Genomic DNA, 25831 nt, shown 5'->3' on the forward strand with positions numbered 1-25831 from the left:
GCGTCAAATGTCTTATTCAATTATTTTTCCCAAGATAAAAAGGGAATCGAATTAATAAAAATATTTTTCATGTCTATTAAATTATATATAGGTTTTAGGCCCCCTTTATTGGATAAAATATTTGTAAGAGTCAATATTAATCCTGAGTTAACTGAGATCGTAAAATGTTGTAGTGCGTGCCGAATTTGGAAATATTTGTAGAACTCTTTATTGGGAATTTTGAAATGAGAATGTAAAGAAGCAAAAGAGACGAGGCTAGGACCTTCATACTAATCTTTCACTAGTACAATGCCTTGTTTTATCCAGTCTTTAATATTAAGATCTGGTATTAAGAGTTCTAAGGTTTTCAATGGAGCTATGGACATTACAGGGGCTGAGGCGTTAGAACTTTTTTTGTGGAATGCTTTCCAGCTGGAGAAGGATGAAACCGTCAGAGAAAGAGCATCTATCTTATTAGTTGGAGCAATCAAAGACGCACTAAATAGAGCTTTTAGATTTTGAGGCCGCACATTGTGATTCAATTTGAACCCAATTACAAGTTTTATTCCCATTCCACCACGCTCTAACTTGATCTAATTGGGTAGCTAGATAGTAATCTTGGATTTTAGGGAGGTTAAGCCCCCCAAATTTCTTAAGGCCCCGTCACACTTAGCGACGCTGCAACAATCCCGACAACGATATGACCTGTCAGGGATCGTTGCTGCGTCGCTATGTGGTCGCTGGTGAGCTGTCAAACAGGCAGGCTCACCAACGATCAGGGGAGCAGCGACATCGTGGAAAGAAGCTTTCCACGATGTCCTGCTCCTGGTTACGAGCCTGCCGAAGCCGGAGCAGGCTGGTAACCATGGTAAACATCGGATAACTAGGGGCACACGCGCACCTTGTAACCCGCTGTTTATCATGGTTACCACTCTGCTACGGTGAGCGGGAGGTTACCGCTCACTTTAGCAGCCTCGTAACCGTGATAAACAGCGGGTTACTAGGTGCGCGTGTGCCCATAGTAACCCAATGTTTATCATGGTTACCAGCCTGATCGCTGCTCCCGCTGGTCACACACAGCGATGTGTGCTGACCAGCAGGAGGGCAACGACCAAAAAATGGTCCAGGACACTTTGCAGCGATCAGCGACCTCACAGCAGGGGCCTGATCGCTGCAAAGTGTCACACATAGCAACATCGCTGGTGAGGTCGCTGTTGCGTCACCAAAACCGTGACACAGCAGCGATCTCGCTAGCGATCTCTCTATGTGAGACAGGGGCTTTAGGTCTTTTCATGAGGTGATTAGATAAGCAAGGTATTTTGTTCCTCCACACAAGTGTTTAAGATTCTGTGTACCTGGTGAAAAAAAGTTTTTGGGAGGGAAATTAGAACAGTGTGAAACATGTAGAACATCTGAAAGGCCGCAACATGTCCCACCCATGAAACCTATTATTGGCCTATTTTATTTAGGTCAGATTCTAGAGTCTGTAATGAAGATAATCTGATTTATATAAGGTTGATGTACATATAGTTATTGACGTACCTAAATATGTACTTTGGTCCTGACGTCAATCAGGAGGAATATTCTTTTGTAGATTTAATAGAACCTCAACTGGGGTGTTATAAAGGCAGAATCTGGGATTTGGATATAAGCATAAATGAATATACCACTGCTCTATGATACGGTAATATATACCTGTAGGGCATAGCCCACGGGGTCCACAACTAAGCAAAAATGTATTAAAAAGTGAAACAAAAACTATTGTGGTGGTCCCCTTAGAGCTTGTACCAGTCTTTTCAGACCCTATATACAAACAAATTAGAAAGCTGAATAACAGCTGTACAAATGTATACCATAGGCAGAGTACCCAGAGCTTGTAAAGGTCTACTAGCAGACTGGTTGTGCCACTATCAATAAATTGATGCATATAGCGGAAAAAAAAAAATAACTAACCAACCAGTGTGGTGTAAAAGAGGCACTAATAATTTAAATATAACTGAAGGCAAGACACCTAAAACAATGTTGACTGCTATACCACAGTACATATACATAATCTAGCTATTCAGTCCCAGAGTTCTCCTACTCAAAGTCCCAATAAAACAGAATTATTAACTGAGACAGGAGGACAAGGACTCCAAACACTCACTGCACCGAGGATTAGTCCAAATCCGCTGTGTTTGTAGGAAATGCAGTCCGGAGGTGCAGTGAGGAGTAAGTCTGATTAGCAGTGCTAGCATGCGGGAAGCCCCGGCTGGTGGCAAACCCACAGCTGTGCAACCGCGTTGAAGGAGAATGGCAACAGCGTGTGATGCGATCTGAGATTAGTTTTCATTTACTTTATAGTATGACATGTTTCCGAAATGTTTGTCTCTAGGGCTTACCCAAGTGAAGTCTCAGGCTCCGCTAAGGTTAAAATCACATCATCAGCTTATAATAAGATGTTATGTGAACTTCCAGAAATCTCCATCCCCTTTATTCTTTCAGTTTGCCTAATGGCCTGTGCCAAATAGTGAGCGCGAACACCACTGGAGACAGGGGGCTTCCATGTCTTGTTCTGTTTGTTATTAAAAATTCTTCCGATAAGGTGCCATTAACATAAGCTCTTGCTGAGGGTGTGGAGTAAAGGGCTTTTAATGGCATTTAGTATTGGGCCCCCGAAACCCATTCGACCCAACACCGAGAAGGCAAACGTCCTGTTAACCCGGTCAAACGCCTTCTCGGCATCCAAAGCCACCAGGACCGCCGGAGCCCTCCTATTGTTTGTTATCAATCAAGTCTATGACCCTCCTTGTGTTATCCGCTGCTTGTCTCCCTTTTATAAAGCCAATTTGATCTAATGATATTAAAAGGGTTGTCCACTACTATTCAAAATAGCCCAATGTGGCTTTATGATGAAAAGAAGCTGCTTTCTAATTACCTCCCTCTGCTCTTTCTGCCTGTGAGCGGCGCCATCACTGGCCGCTCACAGGCATCACGTGACCCCCGGCTGCAGCCGCCTCTGACATCCGCTGATATCACGTTATGATTCCAGATGCAGCCGGGGGGTCCCTCTTCTGCTTTCCGTGGTGGCTGCTGGGTTGTGGGTGGGGTTACCCCCTCCCCGTGTCACACCCAGGATCAACCACACGCTCTCCCTCTCCCCATTCATTGGAAAAGCGCATGGTGGATGCTGGGTGTAACCTGCGGGGAAACCAACAACCCAGCTGCCACCGCGGGGACCCCAGCCCTGAGTCACGCCTCACTTGACTTGACGACAGCGGGGGGGTCACTTGCTGCCAGTGATGGCGCCACTCACAGGCAGGAACAGCAGCGGGAGGTAATTAGAAAGCAGCTTCTTTTCATCATAAAAACACATTGGGCTATTTTGAATAGTAGTAGACAACCCTTTTAACGATGGGAGAATAGGGGCTAGGCGTGTCACGTAGTCTTAAGGTCTGTATTTAATAAGGATATGGGTCTAAAATTTTGTGGGATGTCCGGCTGTTTGACGGGTTTGGGTAATGTTATTATTGTGGCTGATAATATCTCTTTGGGAAATAACCCCATATCTGACAGAAACCCCCCAGCATGCGGTATCTCAGGGTTCAACTGATCTATAAAGAGTTTACCATACATATTTGAAAAACCGTCATGGCCTGGCGCCTTATGTGATGGTAGAAATAAGATGGTTTTCTTTATTTCTGCATTAGTAAGAGGGGCACTCAACTGCTCCAATTGATCCTTAGACAGAGAAGGAAGACTAAGATTAGATGGGAAGGACTCTAGGTCCAATAAACTGGGAGGAGTATGGTCAGGGGCTGGCTGGCAAATTTTGGCCTAGGGGGCAAGCATACAGCAGTGGCCCATGAGCAGCGGCACAGCCTCACTACGCAGGCGCGGGACCAGCGCCGGAATGTAGAAATGCGCATGCGCCCCACAATAATAGCGCTTGCCCGGAGCAATATTCAAATACGTGGGCGACGCCAGCAGTGACTGGATGCAGTGCCGCCCCTGACTGAGAGAATCGCACCCCTATAACTGAATACGAGCAGGTAGGACAAAGTGTATATAATGTTATAAAATAATTATACTACCACCGATTTTAATGAAAAAAGCTTGTTAGTGATGCACATTGCATCACTAACAAAGCAATGAGGGCAGTGTAGATAGTAGCTAGGACATGACAGGTTCCCTTTAAAGCAAGGGATGTCAATTTCAAATACACAGAGGGCCAAAGTTCAAAGCTTGGGCAAAGTCGCGCACCAACCTTGATATTTATTAAAAAATGTCTACAATTGAGGAAGTTTTTCTTTATCAAATATAATGATTAATTTTAAAATTATAGTGGAATATTATAATATGTTACAGTATGTAAAAGCAGTAAAAAGCATATGGCCCTATGGCCTAGTTTAAATATGTAATTTAACAGAGGATAAAAATCCTTGAATGAAACAGATAATAATGTATGATGCAAAAAGTGCCCCCAAACAGAGTATGATACCCCCACAGTGAATTCCTCCATGCTCACAGTATGATGACCCTACTGTACCCCTCTCCCTCAATCCCCCAACAAAGGATCGCCATTCTATCACAGTATGATTCTCCAACTGTAATCCCCACACAGCCGTCCATGCAGTATAATGGCCCCATATAGTCCTCCATACAATATAATGGTCCTCTATACAGTGTACAGGGCCCCATATTAAAAAAAATAAATACTTACCTCTGCCATTCCAGCGCTGATCCCTACCTACCTTTTGGGCCCACGGGCCATCCCTCTTTCACTAGTGCCGCGGCCACTATTCTCTGCACTGCGCGCTCTCCCAGCAGGCCGCGCGCTCTCCCAGCAGGCCGCGCGTTCTCTGATGTGAGTGCGCGTGCAGAGGAGTGTGCCCGCGGCAGTATTGCAGTCAGGCAGCACAGTTTGGGCCGCTCGGCCGTTAGCCATCGCCTCGACAGGGCAGCCCAATACCGCTGCTGGAGGACAGGCCTGGGGGGTAATTGCCCCTCTGCCGCCCAGCCCACCCCTGAGTATGGTTAGGGGTAGAAGATAAGTTATAAAGTGAGGAATAATATTCCTTAAATTTGTTTGCAATATCTTTAGGGCAGTATAACTTCTGTCCTTGAGGGCCATTTTTGAGATCGGGGATTTTTGCTTTAATTTCTCTAGATTTTAGTCTATTCGCTAATAATTTCCCTGCTTTGTTGTCTTGAGAATAATAATGATGTGCTTTTATTTTTTGAAGATGTTTTTCTCATATGTATACAATAGACAGTCTCTCAATTCAATTACATTACATAGTTTACCAGCTCGATCTCTATTGAAAGAATGTTTAAGACTTCAAGATTCTGGATTTCAGAGAGGATGTCATTGAAAAAAAAATTATTTTTTTTTTATCCCTTTCTCGTTTAATTTTATGGCCTAGTTTAATTAAAAAAAAAAAAAAACTTGCATGTGTGCGTTCTATAGGGAGAAAGGTCCACTGATTTGGCGTTAAATTGAAAAAATTCTTGTAAAGTATTTTGAAGGTACGCTACGTTTTGTGGAGAAGATAAAATATATGTATTAGCTTTCCAAAGATAAGTGTGAGGGGACTAGTGTCTCTCCTCCACATGTAACATTAACGGGGCATGATCCGATCATGTAACGAGGTCTATGGACGAGAGTACAATGTCATCTAGAAGTGATCTGCTCACCAAAAATAAATCTGTGTGTGAGTATGTGTTATGGACAGATGAGAAGAAGAAATAATCTTTCATTCATATGATGGATTCTCTAAATATCATATAGATCTTCTTTGTTAATTAAAGATGCTAAATTGGGGGAGTATCTTTCGGATATTGATGAAGAGTCCAATTCCCAATCATGTGTTAAATTGAAATCTCCGCAGTAGAAGACATGGCCTTGTTTTACTTTGTTTACTTTTTTCATTATCTTATGCAGAAATTATTTGAGAAATATTAGGCGCATAAACTACTACAATGGTATATATTACATTATTAATGAAGCATACTTGAATTATATATCTCCCTTGTAAATCAGAAACCAATCATATTGGATAGAAAGCCACAGAGCTGCTGATGGCTAGTATTATACCTCTCTGTTTTTTCCTATAATTGGCCTGTAACATGTGGAAAAAGGGGGTATCGCAGTCTACCAGCATCTTTATGGATAATATGAGTTTCCTGAGCACAAAGAGATGTCACATGTAGAGGAAACCGCCTTCTTCTACATAAACTATCTTTTCTTTGGACTGTTAAGACCATTAACATTCATTGAACATATCTTAATCACCGTTTTTATAATTAGGAAAACGCTGAAGCCAGATAAAATCTGTGACCAACCATATACAAATGTGCAACATCAACTCCATCTTTCCCAAAATCCACCAAAATTTTAGAATTAGCCTGTATGTGAAAGAGAACATAAAAATACACATTAATTTGACCAACATTAACAATTAAGTAGCAGATCAACTAAAAAGATCTGCCTATTCTGTGCGACTGAAGAGAAGGGGGGAAATTTCCACTGAATTGTCCGAAAAAGGTACAGGATTCCCTCTCTACCCAGACGAAGAAGATTCTATCATTCAGCTCTTACACTTGTTTTTAGTTGAAGAAAGTTGCCTCCCGGTTTCCACGAATTGTGGGTGGGGTCTGTTAGGAAGAGTGCGTTCTATTAGTTTAAAGTTCCAGTTACGCATGAAGTTTTCTCCCTCTTCAAAGGAGGTAACTGTGTGCCACTCTACTCTGTAATTTAAAGGAAGCTTCAGCGGGAAACCCCATCTATATGCCGCTTCCCTTTCTCCCAGAGTCAAAGTGATGGGAGTCAATCTGCAGAAACAGAGAGTCGCTGCAGAAACATAAGCGAAGATAATAATTTGTTGATAAGGGTGTGGGCGTTCTCCCTTTTTCCTAGAGTGGTAGGCCGTCTTTTATATGAAAAAATTGGATGTGACCCAAGACATCTCTGGCCATTGATTCCAGGGCTGTGGAGTCGGTAAGCCAAACCTCTGACTCCTCAATTTCCATGACACTGACTCCCTCATGCATGGCTCATGTTTAAGTGATAAATTTACTGTAGCACAGATTAATCTCAGCTAAAAGTCTACACCCTTAGATCAGGAATAGGACAGACATTTATAGGACATTTCAGAACTTTCCCAAATTCTTATAAAAATATTCCCCACAAACTGCATTAAACTACTATACCCAATCTATAATATAACCGGGGATGTGTCCCTCTGTCTGAAGCCTCTTTAGACTGAGCATGCTCAGTGTGGCGCCATGATGACAATATGTCTAGAACAAGAGCGAGAAAGAGAGAGACAAATTCGTGAGTACACTCCTATATTATCAGTACATTATATACACAGCAGTCAGCATAAGTGAGTACACCCTCTGTATTCTCAGTACGTTATACATACAGCGTTCAGCGTAAGTGAGTACACCCCCCTGTATTCTCAGTAAATTATATATACAGTGCTCAGCATAAATGAGTACACCCTCTGTATTCTCAGTTTTCTATATGTACTGCGCTCAGCTTGAGTACACCCCCTGTATTCTCAGTATGTTGTATATAAGTGAGTACACCCCCCTGTATTCTCAGTACATTATGCATACAGCGCTCAGCGTGAGTACCACCTTTGTATTCTCAGTACGTTTTATATACAGTGCTCAGCGTAAGTGAGAACACCCCCTGTATTCTCAGTACATTATATACAGTGCTCAGCGTGAGTACACCCCCTGTATTCTCAGTACATCCTATATATGCTGGATGCGTCCTTCTGTCCAAAGCCGGAATGGGTGGTGCCTGCACAGTGAGGCGCCGGAGTCAGCACGTGTGCATACCACACTGCTGCACCATTTTATTGAAGACACTGTATATGCGAATTCGCAGACGTCTTTAAACAAAATGGCACATGATAGCGTGGTATGCGCACGTGCTGACTCTTGCTCCATTAATAAAATTAAAAGTGTACCAATAAAAATGCTTGCCTCCCGGGCGTAGAACGGGTTCAATAGCTAGTTTATTATATATTGTCGGAGTCGGTCTGTTTTACACCGACTCCAAAGCCCTGATTAATTCGGGTAGATGCTTTGGACGCTGTACCCTGTGAATTCTGTCAATGATAGTGTCTATTGTGGAGCAGTTAGGGATAGCAGCTTTAATCAGACCTTGAAGGAATCCCCTCAGTTCTTGAGGTGGCACATCTTCTGGTATCCCTCGCAATTATACATTGTTTCTCCGAGAACGATCCTCTAAATCCACTAGTTTAGTTCGTATGGCTTCCAATTCATCTGAGAGTTCATTATGTGCATCTGTCAGCTTGTTGTGTGACTTGGCAAAGTCTCCCATTTTATTTTCCATGTGAGATACTCTCTTATCTAGTTCCTTAGTTAGAGTCCTCCTTTTCCAGCCCCTGTGTGAAGCTGGGGTCCTGTACTCACTACGGGTGGGGAGTACAACTCCGCTGGAGATGTCTGGGTCACAGGGGGCAACACGCCATCAGCAGAGACACGGCTGTGAATGGAGATCTCGGTCCCATCTTTGCTCTTGTCTTCTATGAAGTAAAACTCCAGTTTACCTTGGTTCTTCTGATTTCTTTCACCTCGGATCATCATGCCAGGTGTAAGGAGAGAGGGCTGAGCCAGAAAGAGTAGAATGAACACTGCATACATTGCTGAACAGGCTCTGGGTGAGAGGGAGCTCAGTACTCACACAGCCATGTTAGTCGGCTGCCAATACTTTCGGTCAAGGCTAAGTGCAGTTTTTTTGTTTGTTTTTTTACAATGAACTTATTTTGGAGTTTCAGGGATGGTCCTTGCCAGTTCGCTCTTCCTGTCCGGTGACACTCTTGGGAACATAGGGAGTTGAATATTGTTTTCTCTCTCACTGACATTTGTTTAAAGAAGTTGTCCACTACTTTTTATGAATGCCCCAATCGATTGACCCTGTGCCCATAAGTGTTTTTCTAATTGCCTCCTGCTGTTCTTCTTGCTTGTGAGCGGTGGTATCACTGGCCGCTCACAGGCATTACGTGACCCCCAGCTGCAGCCGGCTCTGACATCTGCTGATGTCACTTCTGCGTTCCAGCTGCTGCAGGGGGTACTCACTTCTGCGTTCCACGGTGGATGCTGGACTGTGGTCGGGGTCACTCCCCCCCCCCCCCCCCCCACCCCCACCCCCTCGTGTAACAACCAGCATCCACTGCACGCTCTGCATCTCCTCATTCATTGGGAAAGCGCGCGGTGGATGCTGGGCGTGACGTGGGGGGAGTAACCCTGCCCGCAGCCCAGCATCCACTGCGGGGAGCGCGTCACTGATGTCACGCCTCACTTGACGTGACATCAGCCGGGGGTCACGTGATGCCTGGGAGCGGCCAGTGATAGCGCCGCTCACAGGCAAGAAGGACAGCAGGAGGTAATTAGAAAAACCCTTATGGGCACAGGGTCAATTGGTTTGTGCAATAATAAAAAGTAGTGGCCAACTTCTTTAAATCTGCCAGTAACAAAGAAAAATATCAGCTCTGTCCTCCACTAAAAGACCACAAATTAAATCTCTGTGGTGAAACGACTACCACACCCTATAGCTCACCTTCTATGATCCCTGAGTGTATTAGACCTAGACGTCAGAACTCCTAGCCATTACAGTGAGAAACTCAGTCTATTGTGCTATGAACATGTGCCATATTTTTGGGCTGACAGTGTGGTCCACCAAAAAAACTAATGTTTGCATATATGAGTCCATGAAAATCACAAATTGGATTAAAAAACAACACGAGTTTGCTCCACAGACAGCACACAGATGTCATCTATTTGCTTTCTGTTTAATTTTATTTAACATGGGGGGGAGGGGGAATTAAACTGATGAAACTCTAAGGAAATTTTCATATGCAAAATACGATCCGATTTCAACTGTGTTTTAGATCTATGACTGTTTCAATGAAGCTATACTGTAGTAAAGCAAGCATGCCCTTGTATTACCTGAGATTTTAAGCCTTCAGTTGGAGTAGCATATTGTTTAGATTATGTTCTGCTTTTGATGTATAATAGTTTTTCCCCACATGAAGTGGGGAAAAAAAAAATAATGATAAACACAGTGACATGCTTCTAAGTAAGCAACAGAAAACAGGAAGTTGATATTTTGAACCAGAGTCACAGTATACCAGACATGTTAGATGTAAAAAAAAAAATTCACTTGTTTCAATGTTTTATACAGAAATCAGTATGGATGAACGCGCTAACTTGATGAGTATGATGAAGATTACGATAAAGGTATTGATCCAGGCTGCTCTAAATCTAGACAGAAGCCTGGAGTCGGATTTCCCTCCACTGCAACAGTTTTTCTATGTCCTGGAGCATTGCCTGAAACATGGGCTAAAAGGTAATTTCAGTTCTGGGACAGGATCTGCTTTCACTGTGTCTTCTCACTCTGCTTTTTTGCCATCTTTAGTCTTAACTCCTTGGAAATCTGTAACCCCTTTGGATGTACCTAACCTATTAATATGGACATACAGGTTCTAGAATACTTAAAGGGAATCTGTCACCCCCTGGGCGATATCAGACCTCTACTATGGCCATACAGGGTATAGAAAAGTACATCTATACATACCTGTATGGCCCATAGTAGAGGTTTGATTGCAGTTTTTATAAACTCAGTATTTCACTGGCTTGGCATTCTGGGACGCCAAGAAATCCCCAACTATGTGTTTATTATTCCCCCAAATTCCCGCCTATATGCTTAGTTGCCATATTCCCCCCTCCCCTGCACGTCACAGGACCCTGTGACGTGCACTGTGCTCCCTGACTTCCCGGGCATACGTAAAGCGCCGCTCACTTAAAGCGCTCTTTGCTTCATCCCGTCTCTGTCTCTGTGCACTGTGCTGCAGAGATCTATTGCGCAGGCGTCGGGGGGTCACTGTCACTTCCCGGCCACTGCGCAATAGAACCCTGCGCAAAGCATATGGGGCGGAGACTCGAGCATGTCTGTTGAACACCTGCGATACTCGGTGCATACCCAAGCACCCAATGCAATCTCAAGTAGCGAGCACTTGCGCTCAACACTAGTATCATCATCCATCATCCCCGTAGCACAGCCCTAACCCTAGAGTTTATTTCTTATGCCGCACAAGGAACGGAGTAAGTGATTAGACGACTTTATTCTTCAGTTCGGTGTGATTACAGCGATGCCAGATTTATATTGGGTTTTTATGATTGACAGCTGTCACACACTAAAAGATTTTTTTGCAAAGACTGGTTTTTGCATCGCCATATTTTGATAGCTATAATTTTTCCATATTTCGGTTGTCAGTCATGTGGCGACTTGTTTTTTGCGGTATAAGTTGACGTTTTTATTAGTACCATTTTTGGGCACATGACAGTTTTTGATCGCTTTCTATTGCCATTTTTGGGAGGTAGAATAAACAAAAACCAACAATTCAGAATTTTTTTTTATGCCGTTACGCGTGTGGCGAAATTGCTAATGCAGCGTTATTCTTCGGGTCAGTGCGTTTACTGCGGTACCACATTAATATCTTTTTTTTATATTTTGGCACTTTTACACAATAAAAACAATTTTATGCAAAAACAATTCTTTTTTTTATCGCTTTTATTCTGAGAGCTATAACTTTTTTATTTTTCGGATGATGGAGCTGTATGGCGGCTTGTTTTTTGCGGGACAAGGTGACGTTTTCAGCGGTACCATTTTTATTTTATTTTATTATTTTTTTATTGCTTTTTATTCCATTTTTTGTTTGGCGGAATGATGATAAAGCATCTTTTTTGCTTAGCTTTTTATTTATTTTTTTTACCGTGTTCACTAAGGCTATGTGCCCACGATGCAGAAATGCTCAGGATTTTTTCACGAGCGTTTCTGCGTCTCCCTGGCAGAAAAAAAACGCATGCGGATTGTACATGCGGATTGCACATGCGGATTGTACATGCGTTTTTCCTGCCAGGGACATGCGAATGTGAAGCATTCTTCACTTGCATTTCCGCATGCGGGTTGACAAGCGCTTTCCAAGCGATTTTTTTTTTAGCATCACTTGGAAAGTGCTTGTCAACTTGGTCACAGTATATAAATCCATGCTGTTTGTGACCCGAGAGAATGTCAAAAAATTAAAAAAAATAAATATACACTTACCTTCCGATGGCCCGCGCTGCCTTGCTTCGCTCGGTCCCGGCTGCCGGCAGCGGTAGAGTCAGCGCAGGTCCTTCATTCCATCGCGAAGTGCCGGGAAGCAAGGAGGAGCGCAGCGCGGGCCGCCAGAAGGTAAGTATACATTTATTTTTTATTTTATTCTTTTTTTACAGCTTTTTTAATGGTACCTGGGTGTGGATGAGACTCTCCTCTCCTCTACACCCAGGTACCATCCGCACATTAGAACGCGCCAATTATGCAAGTACAGATGCCGTGATGCGGAATTGGGGCGTCCTAATGCAAGTCAATGGCGGCGAAAACGCAGCACTTCCGCAAAATAATTGGTAGTGCTGCTTTTTTTTCCGCAATGATAATCCGCAGCGGAAATGTCCGCAGCATGTGCACAGCACATGCGGATTATCACTGGGGAACATGGCAGGCCTTCTACCATGCGTTTTTTAAGCGTTTCTGCAGCATTTTTGCCGCTTAGGAAATGCTTAAAAAATCACATCGTGGGCACACAGCCTAAAGGGATTGAATAGTGGGAAAGTTTTATAGGTCAGGTAGTTCTGGGCACAGTGATACCAAACATGTTATGAAAAAATATATATACATTTATTGATGGGTACATTATATTTTTATTTTTGGGGGATTATTTTTTTTTTCATTTTTATTTATTTATTTACTTATTTCACTTTCTGATTCTTTTTTTAACTTTTACACTATGTCCCACTATGGGACTTTCACTTTTAACTTTCAGATCGCCTGTATAGCACAGGAATGCAACACTATCCCTGTGCTACACAGGCTGTCACAGCTGCACAGGGAGAAGTTACTTTTGTTATGCCCTTCGCATGACCAAAGTAACTTCCTGCCTCCTGGTGACCCGGATGTTGTCATGACGACATTGGGTCATTATGACAACATCCGGAAGCCGCCGCAGACATCACTGGACGCCGGTTAATGTGCCGGGAGCGGTGCTGGACCGCTCCTGGCACATAGCACCGGGTTTCAGCTGTAACAGTCAGCTGACACCCGGTGGCGAACACCCCGCACCACCTGTGTGCGGGCGCCATCACCGCTCGCGTAATAGTACGTAGCTGGTCCATAAGGCCCAGGGCACAGCTACGTACTATTACTGACGAGGTCGTAAAGGGGTTAATGTACACTCTGCACCCTATCTTGACTGAAAAAAAAACAGAAATGTAGAAATTTTAGCAAATTTAGTAAAAAAAGAAAAACTGAAATATCACATGGTCATAAGTATTCAGATCCTTTGCTCAGTATTGAGTAGAAGCACCCTTTTGAGCTAGTACACCCATGAGTCTTCTTGGGATTGATGCAACAAGTTTTTCACACCTGGATTTGGGTATCCTCTGCCATTCTTCCTTGCAGATCCTCTCCAGTTCCGTCAGGTTGGATGATGAACGTTGGTGGACAGCCATTTTCAGGTCTCTCCAGAGATGCTTAATTGGGTTTAGATCAGGACTCTGGCTGGACCAGTCAAGAATGGTTACAGAGTTGTTCTGAAGCCACTCCTTTTATTTTATCTGTGTGCTTTAGGGTCATTGTCTTGTTGGAAGGTGAACCTTCGGCTAAGTCTGAGGTACAGAGCACTCTGGAAGAGGTTTTCATCCAGGATATCTCTGTATTTGGCCGCATTCATGTTTCCTTCATTTGCAACCAGTCGTACTGTTCCTGCAGCTGAAAAACACCTTCATAGCATGATGCTGCCACCACCATGTTTCACTGTTGGGATTGTATTGCGCAGGTGATGAGCAGTGCCTGGTTTTCTCCACACATACCGCTTAGAATTATCACCAAAAAGTTCTATCTTCGTCTCATCATACCAGAGAATTTTATAGTCCTTCATATGTTTTTGAGCAAACTCTATGTGGGCTTTCATATGTCTTGCACTGAGGAGAGGCTTTCGTCGGGCCACTCTGCCATAAAGGGCCGACTGGTGGAGGGCTGCAGTGAGGCTATGTGCCCACGATGCAGAAATGCTGCATATTTTTTACGATTCTCCCTGGCAGGAAAAAATGCATGCGGTTTTTACATGCTTTTTTCCCGCCAGGTAGAAGCGTTTGTCAAGCATTTTTGCATGCATTTCTGCATGCGGGTTATGAAGCGCTTTTCAAAGCGATTTTTAGCATCAATTGGAAAAGTGCTTGACAACTTGTTCACACTATATAAATCCATACAACGGGCATGGATTTATAGTAGTGTGACCAAGTTAGTTTAAAAAAAAAAAAGAATAAGAATGGTAAAAAATAAAAAAAAAGTAAAGATTATACTCACCTTCCGATGTCCTCCCGGTGTTTTCTCAGCTGCGTCCTGTCTCTTGCACTGCTCGCTGTGGTGTGAAGGACCTGCGGTGATGTCATTGAGTCATGTGACAGGTCACATGACTCAATGACTATGTCATGGCAGGTCCTTCACAGTGCAAGAGACCGGACGAAGGGGAGAAAACACTGGGAGGACATCGGAAGGTGAGTATGATCTTTATTTTTTATTTTTAATTATTTTTTTTTACAGTTTCTATGGTACCCAGGTCTGGATGAGAGTCTCCTCTGCTCCAGACCTGGGTACCATCCGCACATTGAACCGTGTGATATTCGCTTGTGCACATGTAGTGATGCGGATGCTCGCGGTCCAATGCAAGTCAATGGCGGCGATTACGCTGCGTGTCCGCAAAATTAATGGACATGCTGCGGATTTTTGAGCGCAGCATAAATGCTTCGGAAAAATCCGCAGCATGGGCATTGACATTGCGGCTTGTTATTGGGGACCATGGGGGACGGATTACCAAGCGTTTCTCAAGCGTTTATGTGGCACCCCTGAGGGTTCGGTCGCCACAGAGGTATTGCGTCTCATCCTGAGGTGTGGTATCTCATTCTCAGGTAAGGAAGGAGTATGGCTCAGGACCCTAACACTACATCCACTACACCACATTTCCGGGGGACAGGGCGACAATGCTCCTACGGAAGAGCACAACTGTCCCTGATCCCTGGCTGGAGTGGGGAGGAACCACACTTACAGAGGGGGAACTAAGTAGTGGATGTAGTGTTAGGGTCCTGATCCATACTCCTTCCTTACCTGAGAGTGAGATACCACACCTCTGGGTGAGATGATTGTAGAGGTCCAACAGGTCTGGCAACTCTTCTGGCCACAGACTGCGTTCCTCCAGGGGCAATGTCTTCAGTAGGTCTATCACCACCTGGTTCATCTTTTCACACATCCCGTTGCAGGAGTGGAGTGAAGGGACCCCAGGGGTGCGGACCGGCCAGTTGCCACCGTCCAGCGTATGGTGGCGACTGGCCGGTCCGCACCCCTGGGGTCCCTTCACTCAACTCCTGGAGCCTCCTCCGTTCCTCTCCTCTCTCTCAGGCTCAGGCCTCAGTGCTAGGCCCGCCTCCGGAGCAGAGCTCGTGCAGAGCCTCTGCTCCCTGACTTCTCCTCTCCCTCTTCTCTCTTTTCCCCTTCTCCCATGACAGCACCACCTGAGAGAGGGTATCCGCCCACCAAGGACAGGAACCTACTGAATAAAAAGGCGGTACCTCTCTTCCGCATCAGTTGATGGGAGCCTCGCCAGGTGGTACCTCACGTACCTGGACCGTGGATTCCGGGGTCGGTGCGGCCTGGAGGCCGTGGAAGCAGATGTCCCCTGTTCTCAGCCAATCTGGCTGCTGCCCGGGTCTGCATGTGGGGGGGGGGGGGCTGCCTTCCGGAGTCCTCCCCGCGTGCGCCGGGTCCTGCGGCCGGGTCTGCGCCTCACAATGGACTAGACTGAGCGCGCCGGCCGGCAGGTCGTCCGGGCTGCGCACACGCGGGGTGGTGATGCGCCCTATCACGGAGTGCACCGGAAGTCGGGTCTGCGCATGCGCGGGTGGGAGGCCGACATACCGCTGCAAGCGCGCCGGGTGCCTCTGGGCTGCGCACGCGCAGAAGGAGGAAGATCTGCGGTGTAGTGCGCCAGCTGGCCAAGTTTAAAAAAAAAAAAAAAAGAGGAAAGAGAATGAGCACGCTGCCGGAAGGGGAGGAGCCTAAAGGAGGTGGAGCCCTACTGCTTTTTAAGGATGGGGAGCAATCAAGGTGGCGGTGTCTGCATCCCCGCCATAATGAATGAGGTGCCGTAGTCACCTGGGCAGCAGCTGTCACCACCGCAGGAGGTACAGCAGCAGCCACAGCCGCCAAAGCAGCGCAAGCAGCTTAAGCAACTGGAACATAGAGAATCTTTCCATCACCAAAGCCACAGCAGCGGACGGCGTACGAGTTCCGGCAGAACCGGTCAGAAAAGACCTTGTCAGTCCACCTCCGCCAGATGGGAGCCCTCATGTGAACGGCAACCACCTCCTCCGGTACACTAGTCTGAACAGCAGTGTGGTGAGTGATCTTCGTGAAAGTCTCACCTTGAGTAATGTGCTCTTCTCTGTTTTCCTCTCTTTTTCTCCTTTCAATTCTTGGGGTGTTAGGAGCCAAAGAAGTGTAGTTCTAAGAGTAAAAGCAAGGCACCTCCTACGTCAAAAACCTGTGTGCGGACTGTATTCAGAAAATCATAGCGGAAGAGTCCCCCAGGTTTTCTATGGAATTAAAGAATCTGATCCAGACAGAAGTCAGGGATTCTTTAAAAAGCTTAACCTCAAGCAGGAAGAAGAAGAAGCAAAAACTAGTTTCCTCAGAATCAGAGGAATCGGTAGAGTCCCGTTTTACAAGAGAACTGCCTTCCTCCTCTAATCTCTCCTCCTCATCATCATCGGAATCTTCGGATGATGATGGGGGGGTAGGCCTTGTTTTTTGGTAGATAATACTGAGAGACTAGTTAAAGCCGTCAGAGTGACTATGGGTATTACTGATTCCAAAGTTCCCAGAACAGTCCAGGATGTTATGTTCGGGGGCTTGGACTAGAGGAAGAGACGCACATTCCCGGTTAATGAGAGGATCAAATCGCTGATAGAAAGGGAATGGAAAAAAACGGAGAAGAAAGGTCAGCTGCCTTCCTCCTCTAAGCAGAGATACCCCTTTGAGGAAGAGGATGCGGCTAAATGGGACAAAACCCCTAAGATTGATGTGGCCATTGCAAAGTCCTCAAAAAGATCCACTCTGCCCTTTGAGGATTTAGGGGCCTTGAAAGACCCGCTTGATAAAAAAGCGGAGTCTTTCCTTAAGCAAGGGAGTCGTTAGCAGGGGCCCTTAAACCGGCAGTGGCAGCCACCTGCACCGCTAGATCTATGATGATCTGGCTTCAACAGTTGGAAGACCTGATTGGGGGAATGTCTCGAGGGAGAAGATTTTGTCGGACCTTCCTCTTGTGCAGGGGGCGGCTGCATTCCTGGCAGACGCATCGGCAGATTCAGTGAGGCTGGCTGCCCGGTCTGCAAATCTCTCTAATGCAGCTCGTAGGGCATTATGGCTCAAGAGCTGGCCAGGGGATGTGCAATCAAAGACTAAACTATGCTCAGCTTTTGGATGCACCATTTCTGGGACTGCTGAGGGGTGATGTTAATAGCCGCGGAGTGGGCTAGTATCCATGGCCCCTTCCCTGGCTATTACTATCAGCCCGCAGCTGTCTATTTAGCCTTTTCTGGTTAGATTTTATAGGGTGACCCTGCTTCAAATTTTTTCTGAGGTCTCCCTGTAATGTAGCCAGTAAAGGCTAAGCAAACAACTGGGGGCTGATATTAATAGCCAGGGAACATTTTTGGCTAATGGCCCCTTCCCCGGCTACTAATATCAGCACCCAGCGGTCCACTTTTCCACTGGTTATAAAAATGACGCTGGAACTCATGCCATTTTTTTTTTTTTTAATTTAGGCTCTAAGCCCACGTTCCAAATGTAGCTGCTCTTTGTATGCATATTTTTTGCTGCGTCCAAAACGTTGCATTCTATTGAACGCAGGTAAATCCACATGTGTTTACTGAACCATTCGTATTTACCTCATTCAATACATTCTACTGGTCAAATTTCTGTTGCAGAGACTAGCGACTCCGCAAGAGAATTTGACATGCTGTGGTCCTGAAAGACGCGCCACATGTCAGTGTCCATGGGTTATCCACAGCCTCTGATGCACGCATAGTGGACATGAGATTTCTAGAGATCTCATCCACTATGCTGGACGCTGCGGGTTTGACGCTGATCGTGGCTACGTACCCAAACTCACCCGCAGCATGTCAATTTCTGTAGCGGACACGCTAGTCACCGCTGCAGATTTTGACCGATTGAAGTGTCATATGCGGTGGATAAACATTTACCTACTACAAAAGTGCGGCATTAGAAAACAACGTTTTGGACGCAACAAAAAATGCGCCGCTTCTTGCTGTTTGTGGGGACCTAGCGGCTAACAAACCAGCTGTGAGCTGTTATTTATAGTCAGGGACCATGTTTGCAAATAGCACCTTCCCAGGCTAAGAATAGCAGCTCACAGCTGCCGCATAAATTATATGAATAGAAATGCTAATGAAGATTGGGTGAATGGGATTAGGTGACACCTACAGTACAGACCAAAAGTTTGGACACACCTCATTTAAAGATTTTTCTGTATTTTCATGACTATGAAAATTGTACATTCACACTGAAGGCATCAAAACTATGAATTAACACATGTGGAATTACATACTTAACAAAAACGTGTGAAACAACTGAAAATATGTCTTCTATTCTAGGTTCTTCAAAGTAGCCACCTTTTGCTTTGTTGATTGCTTTGCACACTCTTGGCATTCTCTTGATGAGCTTCAAGAGGTAGTCACCGGAAATGGTCTTCCAACAATCTTGAAGGAGTTCCCAGAGATGCTTAGCACTTGTTGGCCCTTCCGGTGCACTTCCGGTGCATTCCGTGACTCATGACGTTACTGGCGGGAAATTTGAAAAAATTACTGCCAAAGAAACAGATTGAGGAATAGAGAAGCCGGAAGGAGGAATCTTTCATCCTATTGAATGAAGGAAGCGCTGGATCACGGTCTCTTCCTCTAAAAAAGACCTTGATGGGGAGACTCCTTGAGGTAGGACAAAAACCCTTTGACCATGGAAGGTTTAGGTTCTCTAAGCTCTGCATCTGCAGAGCCCAGCGCGAACCCAGCCCCAGTAAGTATGCTGGTAAGAGGATGTTTCCACTCTCTTCGCGTAGGATCCATATTTAGTCTATCTACCCTGAATCGGGAGTGAGGGAAAAACCTACGGGGTGCAAATGTGCCATATGTAGCAAGAAACTCGTCCCTCCCCCATAGAAAACCTCTATGTACGGAAAAAATCATAAAAGAAGAACCACCTTCCATTATGGAAGTAGTAAGGGGGGATGGTTTGTCAAGAAATACAATCTTCCCTAGCCTCCTTTTCACAAACCTTCTTTCAGTCTGGGGGTCAGTCATCAGGTAAAAAGAGAAAATATGACCCTAAAGATACTACTTATTTGGATGCGGACATTTCTATATCAGACGAATGGTTAGAGGAAGGAGAATTAAGTAGGCCAGCGTACAGAGGGAAAATAAGAAATATTTCTCCTCTGAAGAAATGAAGGAGTTATTGACAGCCATAAAAAATACTATGTAAGTAGAGGAGGAAAAAAAAACTCTAACGGTGCAGGACAAAATGTTCGAAGGATTAAAATCAAGAAAGAAACTGGTATTTCCTATTCATAACATTCAAAGCTTAAAGAAGTTGTCCACTACTTTTATAATGCCCCCAATGTATTTAAACTGTGCAGATAAGTGTTTTTGTAATTACCTTTCGTTGTCTTATTGCCTGTGAGCGGCCCTATCGCTGGCCGCTCAACAGGCATCACGTGACCCCAGCTGCAGCTGGCTCATGCTTCCGCTGATGTCACATCAAGTCAGACGTGATTTAGTGACATGGTCCCGGTGGTGGATGCTGGGCTGTGGGTGGAGTTTCTCCATGCGTCACAGCCCAGCATCCACCGCGCGCTTTCCCTCTCCTGTATTCATTGGGAAAGCGCGCGGTGAATGCTAGGTTGTGACGCGCAGGGAAAACCCCGCCCACAGCCCATCAATCACCGGGGAGCGCAACACTGGGTCAAGCCCGGCTGCAGCCGGAACTTGACGTGACCTCAGCGGATGTCTGAGCCGACTGCAGTCGGGGGTCATGTGATGCCTGTGAGCAGCCAGCGATAGTGCCGCTCACAGGCAATAAAGTCAACGAAAGGTAATTACAAAAACACACGTCTACACAGTCTAAATACATTGGCGGCATTATAAAAAGTAGTGGACAACCTCTTTAACAACGGATGAATGGGAACATCCCGAAAGAAGGCTGAGAGATGAAAAAACAGTATCCATTGGACGAGGACATTTCAAAACTTTGGTCAGAAGTTCCGAAAGTGGATGTACAGGGCGCAAGAGTAGCAAATTTAGATGACGCTACCATTTGAGCACTCATCACAGCTCGGAGATCTGATGGTTTGGAAAACTGACCGCTTACTAAGAAGGTCCTGGGAATCCTCTACAGCGTCATTAAATACGAACATCGCTTCAAATAAGGTAGCAAAATCCATATTCCGCTGGTTACATCAGCTGGAGGAGCATCTCGCTAAGGGTATGCCGAGAGAAGACCTTTAGTAAAGGTAATATTGCTAGCAGAAATCTACGGGTTTTCTAGCCGATACATCTCCGAATCAATTCGGATAGCAGCCAGATCCCTGGTCTTATCAAATTTTGCAAGAAGGGCTCTCTGGTTGAAAATGCGGAACGGGGATAGTACTTCTAAATCCAAACTTTGTATTATTCCCTTTTAAATGGAGAATATTTATTTGGTGAAGCTCTGGACGATATTTTAGCGAAAGCTTCAGATAAAAATAAGTCACTACCTGAGCCAAAAATATTCAAGAGAAAATCCTTTCGTTCATCACAGGTCCAAAACCTGCAGTAAAAGGGAAAAGGAATATCGGGTAGCTGGAGTTGCCCTAAAGTGGGGTAGGAATATCTTTCAAACTCATCGACAAGAAAGGCCATGACGCCATGCACGTAGGAGGCAGCACTGGTCACTTTCTTCCACAGTGGCAAGAAATATCCTCAGACCAAAGAATCCTACAAACCATTGGAGTGGGAGCAAAAAATAGAGATGTTCTCTCTAATCTCTGAGGAGGATGATAAGAAAATTATATCATCCCCAAATCTACACAACATCCTGTCTTCAAGATCTGCAGAAATCTGGTGTCATATCGCCAGTACCTCACATGGAACAGTGAAGGGGCCACTATTCGACTATTCCATATAAAAAAAAGCCCTCCGGGGTCTGCAGAATAATTCTGAGTTTGAAACGTCTGAATCATTGTGTCAAGTACAGGAGATTCAAAATGGAAGCTATAAAATCCACAATTCCCCTACTAGTCAAGGATTTCACCATGGCAACCATAGCACTCCTCTCGCAGGTCTATCACATGCCTAATACATCTCTTACCGGAAATTTCTCAGGTTTGAAGTCAGACAAGGGCAAAAGATATTCCAAAGGGCAGGACGTTGAATTGGTAATGGAATCTCGTCAGCTCCTCAGCTATTCACAAAACTCAAGGCGAAGGTGGTAGCATTTATAAGAAATCAAGATATCTGTATCATTCCCTACCTAGACTATTTCCTAATAATGGCCTCCTAAGTTCCACAACTCAATCAACATCTACAGTCTACTCTCCACATCCTAGAATCTTTGGGATAGTTTGTGAATCTGGAAAAATTGGAACTAATCCCGTCCACCAAGAAAACTTTCCTGAGGATTCTGTTAGATTCACAAAGGCAAACCTCGTTTCTACCAAAGGCGAAACGGATACAGTTGACATCAAAGGTCTATGCCATAAAAAACAGGAAGATGGTCGCCATAAGGTTTGCCATGTCAGTTCTAGGTTCCAGGACTTCCTGCACTCAGGCTGTTCCTTGGGCTCAGGCCCATACAAGAATCCTGCAAAATTTCATTCTTTCCCACTGGGGAGTCGCCAGGATCTCTCACAAACAAAATCCACCTACAATATCATGTAAAGACATCCTTGAATTGGTGGCTATGCCGGGAAATTGTAGAAAAAGGAACATTATGAAATCAGCATCCAATGACGCCAGCAAAAGAGGTTGGGGAGCTGTGATCTCCCAAGCGACGTTTCAATGGATCTGGCCACCAGAAATTGCTGGTCAGTCCTCAAACTTCAGGGAGCTAAAAACGGTGGAAGAGGCCCTCAAAGCAGCAACCTCTCTGCTTCAGGGGACCCATGTCAAGATTTATTCTTACAACATAACTACAGTAGCCCACTTAAGACATCAAGGGAGCACGAGATAAAGAAAGCTGCTGCATCAAGAATCTTCACCTGGGCAGAACATACTCTTCTCTTGTTGTCAGCCCTTCACCTAAAAGGTGCCGACAACTCCCAGGCAGATTTCTTAAGTAGAAGGGTATATACATCCCAGGAAATGGAGCTTGAATACAGAGATATTCCATATGCTCTGAGAGATGGGGTTGTCCAAAAGTAGATCTATTTGCAAACCAACAGAATGCAAACGTAAAACGATTATTTATTTTTCCTGGATCGAAAAGATGTTTCATTGAGGGTAGATGCTTTCGCCCACCCCTGGAAAATCGGTCTATCCTATGCAGTCCCACCGATCCCGTTGCTGCCGAGAACACTAAAAAAGATCAGAGCAGAACAGGTCAAAGCAATCCTCATAGCTCCAAATTGGCCAAAAAGTATGGTTTGGGTCTCTGAACAGTCTAAAGATAGAAGGTCCTCCTGGTTCTTCCTCCAGTCCACAACATATTACATCAGGGTTCGATCAATCCTCCGGCTCATCAGTCTAGCTGCCTGGCTTCTGAAGCCTTCATCTTAAGAGACAGAGACCTATCAGAAGGAGTGATCCAGATTCTCCAGAAGAGTAGGAAGCCGGTCACAAATTCCATATACAGTACAGACCAAAAGTTTGGACACACCTTCTCATTTAAAGATTTTTCTGTATTTTCATGACTATGAAAATTGTACATTCACACTGAAGCCATCAAAACTATGAATTAACATATGTGGAATTATATACTTAACAAAAAAGTGTGAAACAACTGAAAATATGTCTTATATTCTAGGTTCTTCAAAGTAGCCACCTTTTGCTTTGATGACTGCTTTGCAGACTCTTGGCATTCTCTTGATGAGCTTCAAGAGGTAGTCACCGAAAATGGTCTTCCAACAATCTTGAAGGAGTTCCCAGAGATGCTGAGCACTTGTTGGCCCTTTTGCCTTCACTCTGCGGTCCAGCTTACCCCAAACCATCTCAAATGGATTCAGGTCTGGTGACTGTGGAGGCCTGGTCATCTGGCGTAGCACCCCATCACTCCTTCTTGGTCAAATAGCCCTTACACAGCCTGGAGGTGTGTTTGGGGTCATTTTCCTGTTGAAAAATAAATGATGGTCCAACTAAACGCAAACCGGATGGAATAGCATGCCGCTGCAAGATGCTGTGGTAGCCATGCTGGTTCAGTATGCCTTCAATTTTGAATAAATCCCCAACAGTGTCACCAGCAAAGCACCCCCACACCATCACACCTCCTCCTCCATGCTTCACGGTGGGAACCAGGCATGTAGAGTCCATTCATTCACCTTTTCTGCGTCGCACAAAGACACGGTGGTTGGAACCAAAGATCTCAAATTTGGACTCATCAGACCAAAGCACAGATTTCCACTGGTCTAATGTCCATTCCTTGTGTTCTTTAGCCCAAACAAGTCTCTTCTGCTTGTTGCCTGTCCTTAGCAGTGGTTTCCTAGCAGCTATTTTACCATGAAGGCCTGCTGCACAAAGTCTCCTCTTAACAGTTGTTGTAGAGATGTGTCTGCTGCTAGGACTCTGTGTGGCATTGGCCTGGTCTCTAATCTGAGCTGCTGTTAACCTGCTTTTTCTGAGGCTGGTGACTCGGATAAACTTATCCTCAGAAGCAGAGGTGACTCTTGGTCTTCCTTTCCTGGGGCGGTCCTCATGTGAGCCAGTTTCTTTCTAGCGCTTGATGGTTTTTGCAACTGCACTTGGGGACACTTTCAAAGTTTTCCCAATTTTTCGCACTGACTGACTTTCATTTCTTAAAGTAATGATGGCCACTCGTTTTTCTTTACTTAGCTGCTTTTTTCTTGCCATAATACAAATTCTAACAGTCTATTCAGTAGGACTATCAGCTGTGTATCCACCAGACTTCTGCACAACACAACTAATGGTCCCAACCCCATTTATAAGGCAAGAAATCCCACTTATTAAACCTGACAGGGCACACCTGTGAAGTGAAGACCATTTTCGGTGACTACCTCTAGAAGCTCATCAAGAGAATGCCAAGAGTGTGCAAAGCAGTCATCAAAGCTAAAGGTGGCTACTTTGAAGAACCTAGAATATAAGACATATTTTCAGTTGTTTCACACTTTTTTGTTAAGTAGATAATTCCACATGTGTTAATTCATAGTTTTGATGCCTTCAGTGTGAATGTACAATTTTCATAGCTATGAAAATACTGAAAAAATCTTTAAATGAGAAGGTGTGTCCAAACTTTTGGTCTGTACTGTATGCTAAAATCTGGAAGACCTTCAGGTTATGGTATGAGTCCCATCTAGTGATGAGCGAGCGTGCTCTTTTTAACCCTTTAAACGAGGACGCTCTGGTATTCGCCGAGTAGTTTTGGCGCGCTTGGCATTTCAGTAACAGCTGCTGTGACTGCATGTGTCACATTCGTTAGGCTATCCATGCATGTGTCACAGCTAACAGATGTGACATATGCAGTCGCAGCGGCTGTTACTGAAATGCCGAGCACGCCGAAACTACTTGGCAAGTACCCGGGTTAAACGAGCACGCTTGCTCATCACTAGTCCCATCCACTAGACTCTTTTCATCCGGATATAGCCAGAATACTGGATTTTCTACAAGAAGGTCTGTGAAAGGGATTACGATCAAGTATCCTCAAGGTCTAGATATCAGCTCTGAGCTCCTACTTTGACAAGAATCTGGCAAATCACATATGGATAAAGAGATTCATGACAGCTGCCTCTAGAATAAATCCTACCTACAAGAGCAGAAACAATCCCAGCTTGGGATCTGAATGTTGTGCTTAAGGGTCTTACTATTCAGCCCTTCGAGCCAATCACTGAAGTACAAATAGATAAGCTGTCATGGAAAGCGGCATTCCTGGTAGCCATACAACGGCTAGAAAAGTAAGTGAGATCCAGGCACTTTCTATCAGAGAACCCTATCTGAAGATTTTAAAGATAGAAATGAAGGTTCCAGTTGGAACTCTATCCTACCAAAAGTTACAACAGACTTTCATATGTCTCAACCCATAATCCTCCCTTCCTACTGTCAAAATCCATCATACAGCGGAGAAGAGTTATTGCCTACTCTGGATCTCAGGAGGATCATTCTATCTTACTTGCGTCAAACCAAAACCTGGAGGAAAGATCAAAATCTCTTTGTGCAATATGATGGTCCCAACAAGGAGAAGATCTCCAAGGGTGCGCTAGCAAATTGGATCAAGAAAACGATCTGTGAAGCATACAAGACCCAAGTGTAATCCCCTCCTGTATCATTAAAGGCTCATTCCACCAGAGTGATGTCTGTCTCCTGGGCTGAGAGCTAGTGCATCTGTCGAGCAGTTTTGCAGAGTGGCTACTTGGTCATTGGTCCATAGCTTTGCAAGACATTATAGGCTAGCTTTAATGTCAAATACAGATCTAACCTTTGGAAGGAAAGTCCTTCAAGCTATTGTCCCTAACTAAACGTGATTCTT

General features: G+C 44.7%; 1 protein-coding gene across 3 annotated transcripts in view; it reads left to right on the forward strand.

The window, feature by feature from the left end:
• The window catches only part of LOC141164357 (RUN and FYVE domain-containing protein 1-like), a 496863-nt gene that overhangs the window by 24033 nt on the left and 446999 nt on the right, over nt 1–25831 (forward strand). For 2 of the 3 annotated variants that reach the window (XM_073649492.1, XM_073649493.1), the window contains exon 2: nt 10181–10345. In XM_073649492.1, the coding sequence (XP_073505593.1) occupies nt 10189–10345 (157 nt within the window). In that variant the 5' untranslated portion in view covers nt 10181–10188. Of the gene's footprint in view, nt 1–10167; nt 10346–25831 lie in introns of those variants that run through there. The other variant, XM_073649491.1, reaches the window with a different exon arrangement.

The sequence above is a fragment of the Phyllobates terribilis genome, unplaced genomic scaffold (assembly GCF_046119375.1).
Source record: "Phyllobates terribilis strain yellow unplaced genomic scaffold, ASM4611937v1 Scaffold_10__3_contigs__length_209671492, whole genome shotgun sequence".
Taxonomy (NCBI): Eukaryota; Metazoa; Chordata; class Amphibia; order Anura; family Dendrobatidae; genus Phyllobates; species Phyllobates terribilis.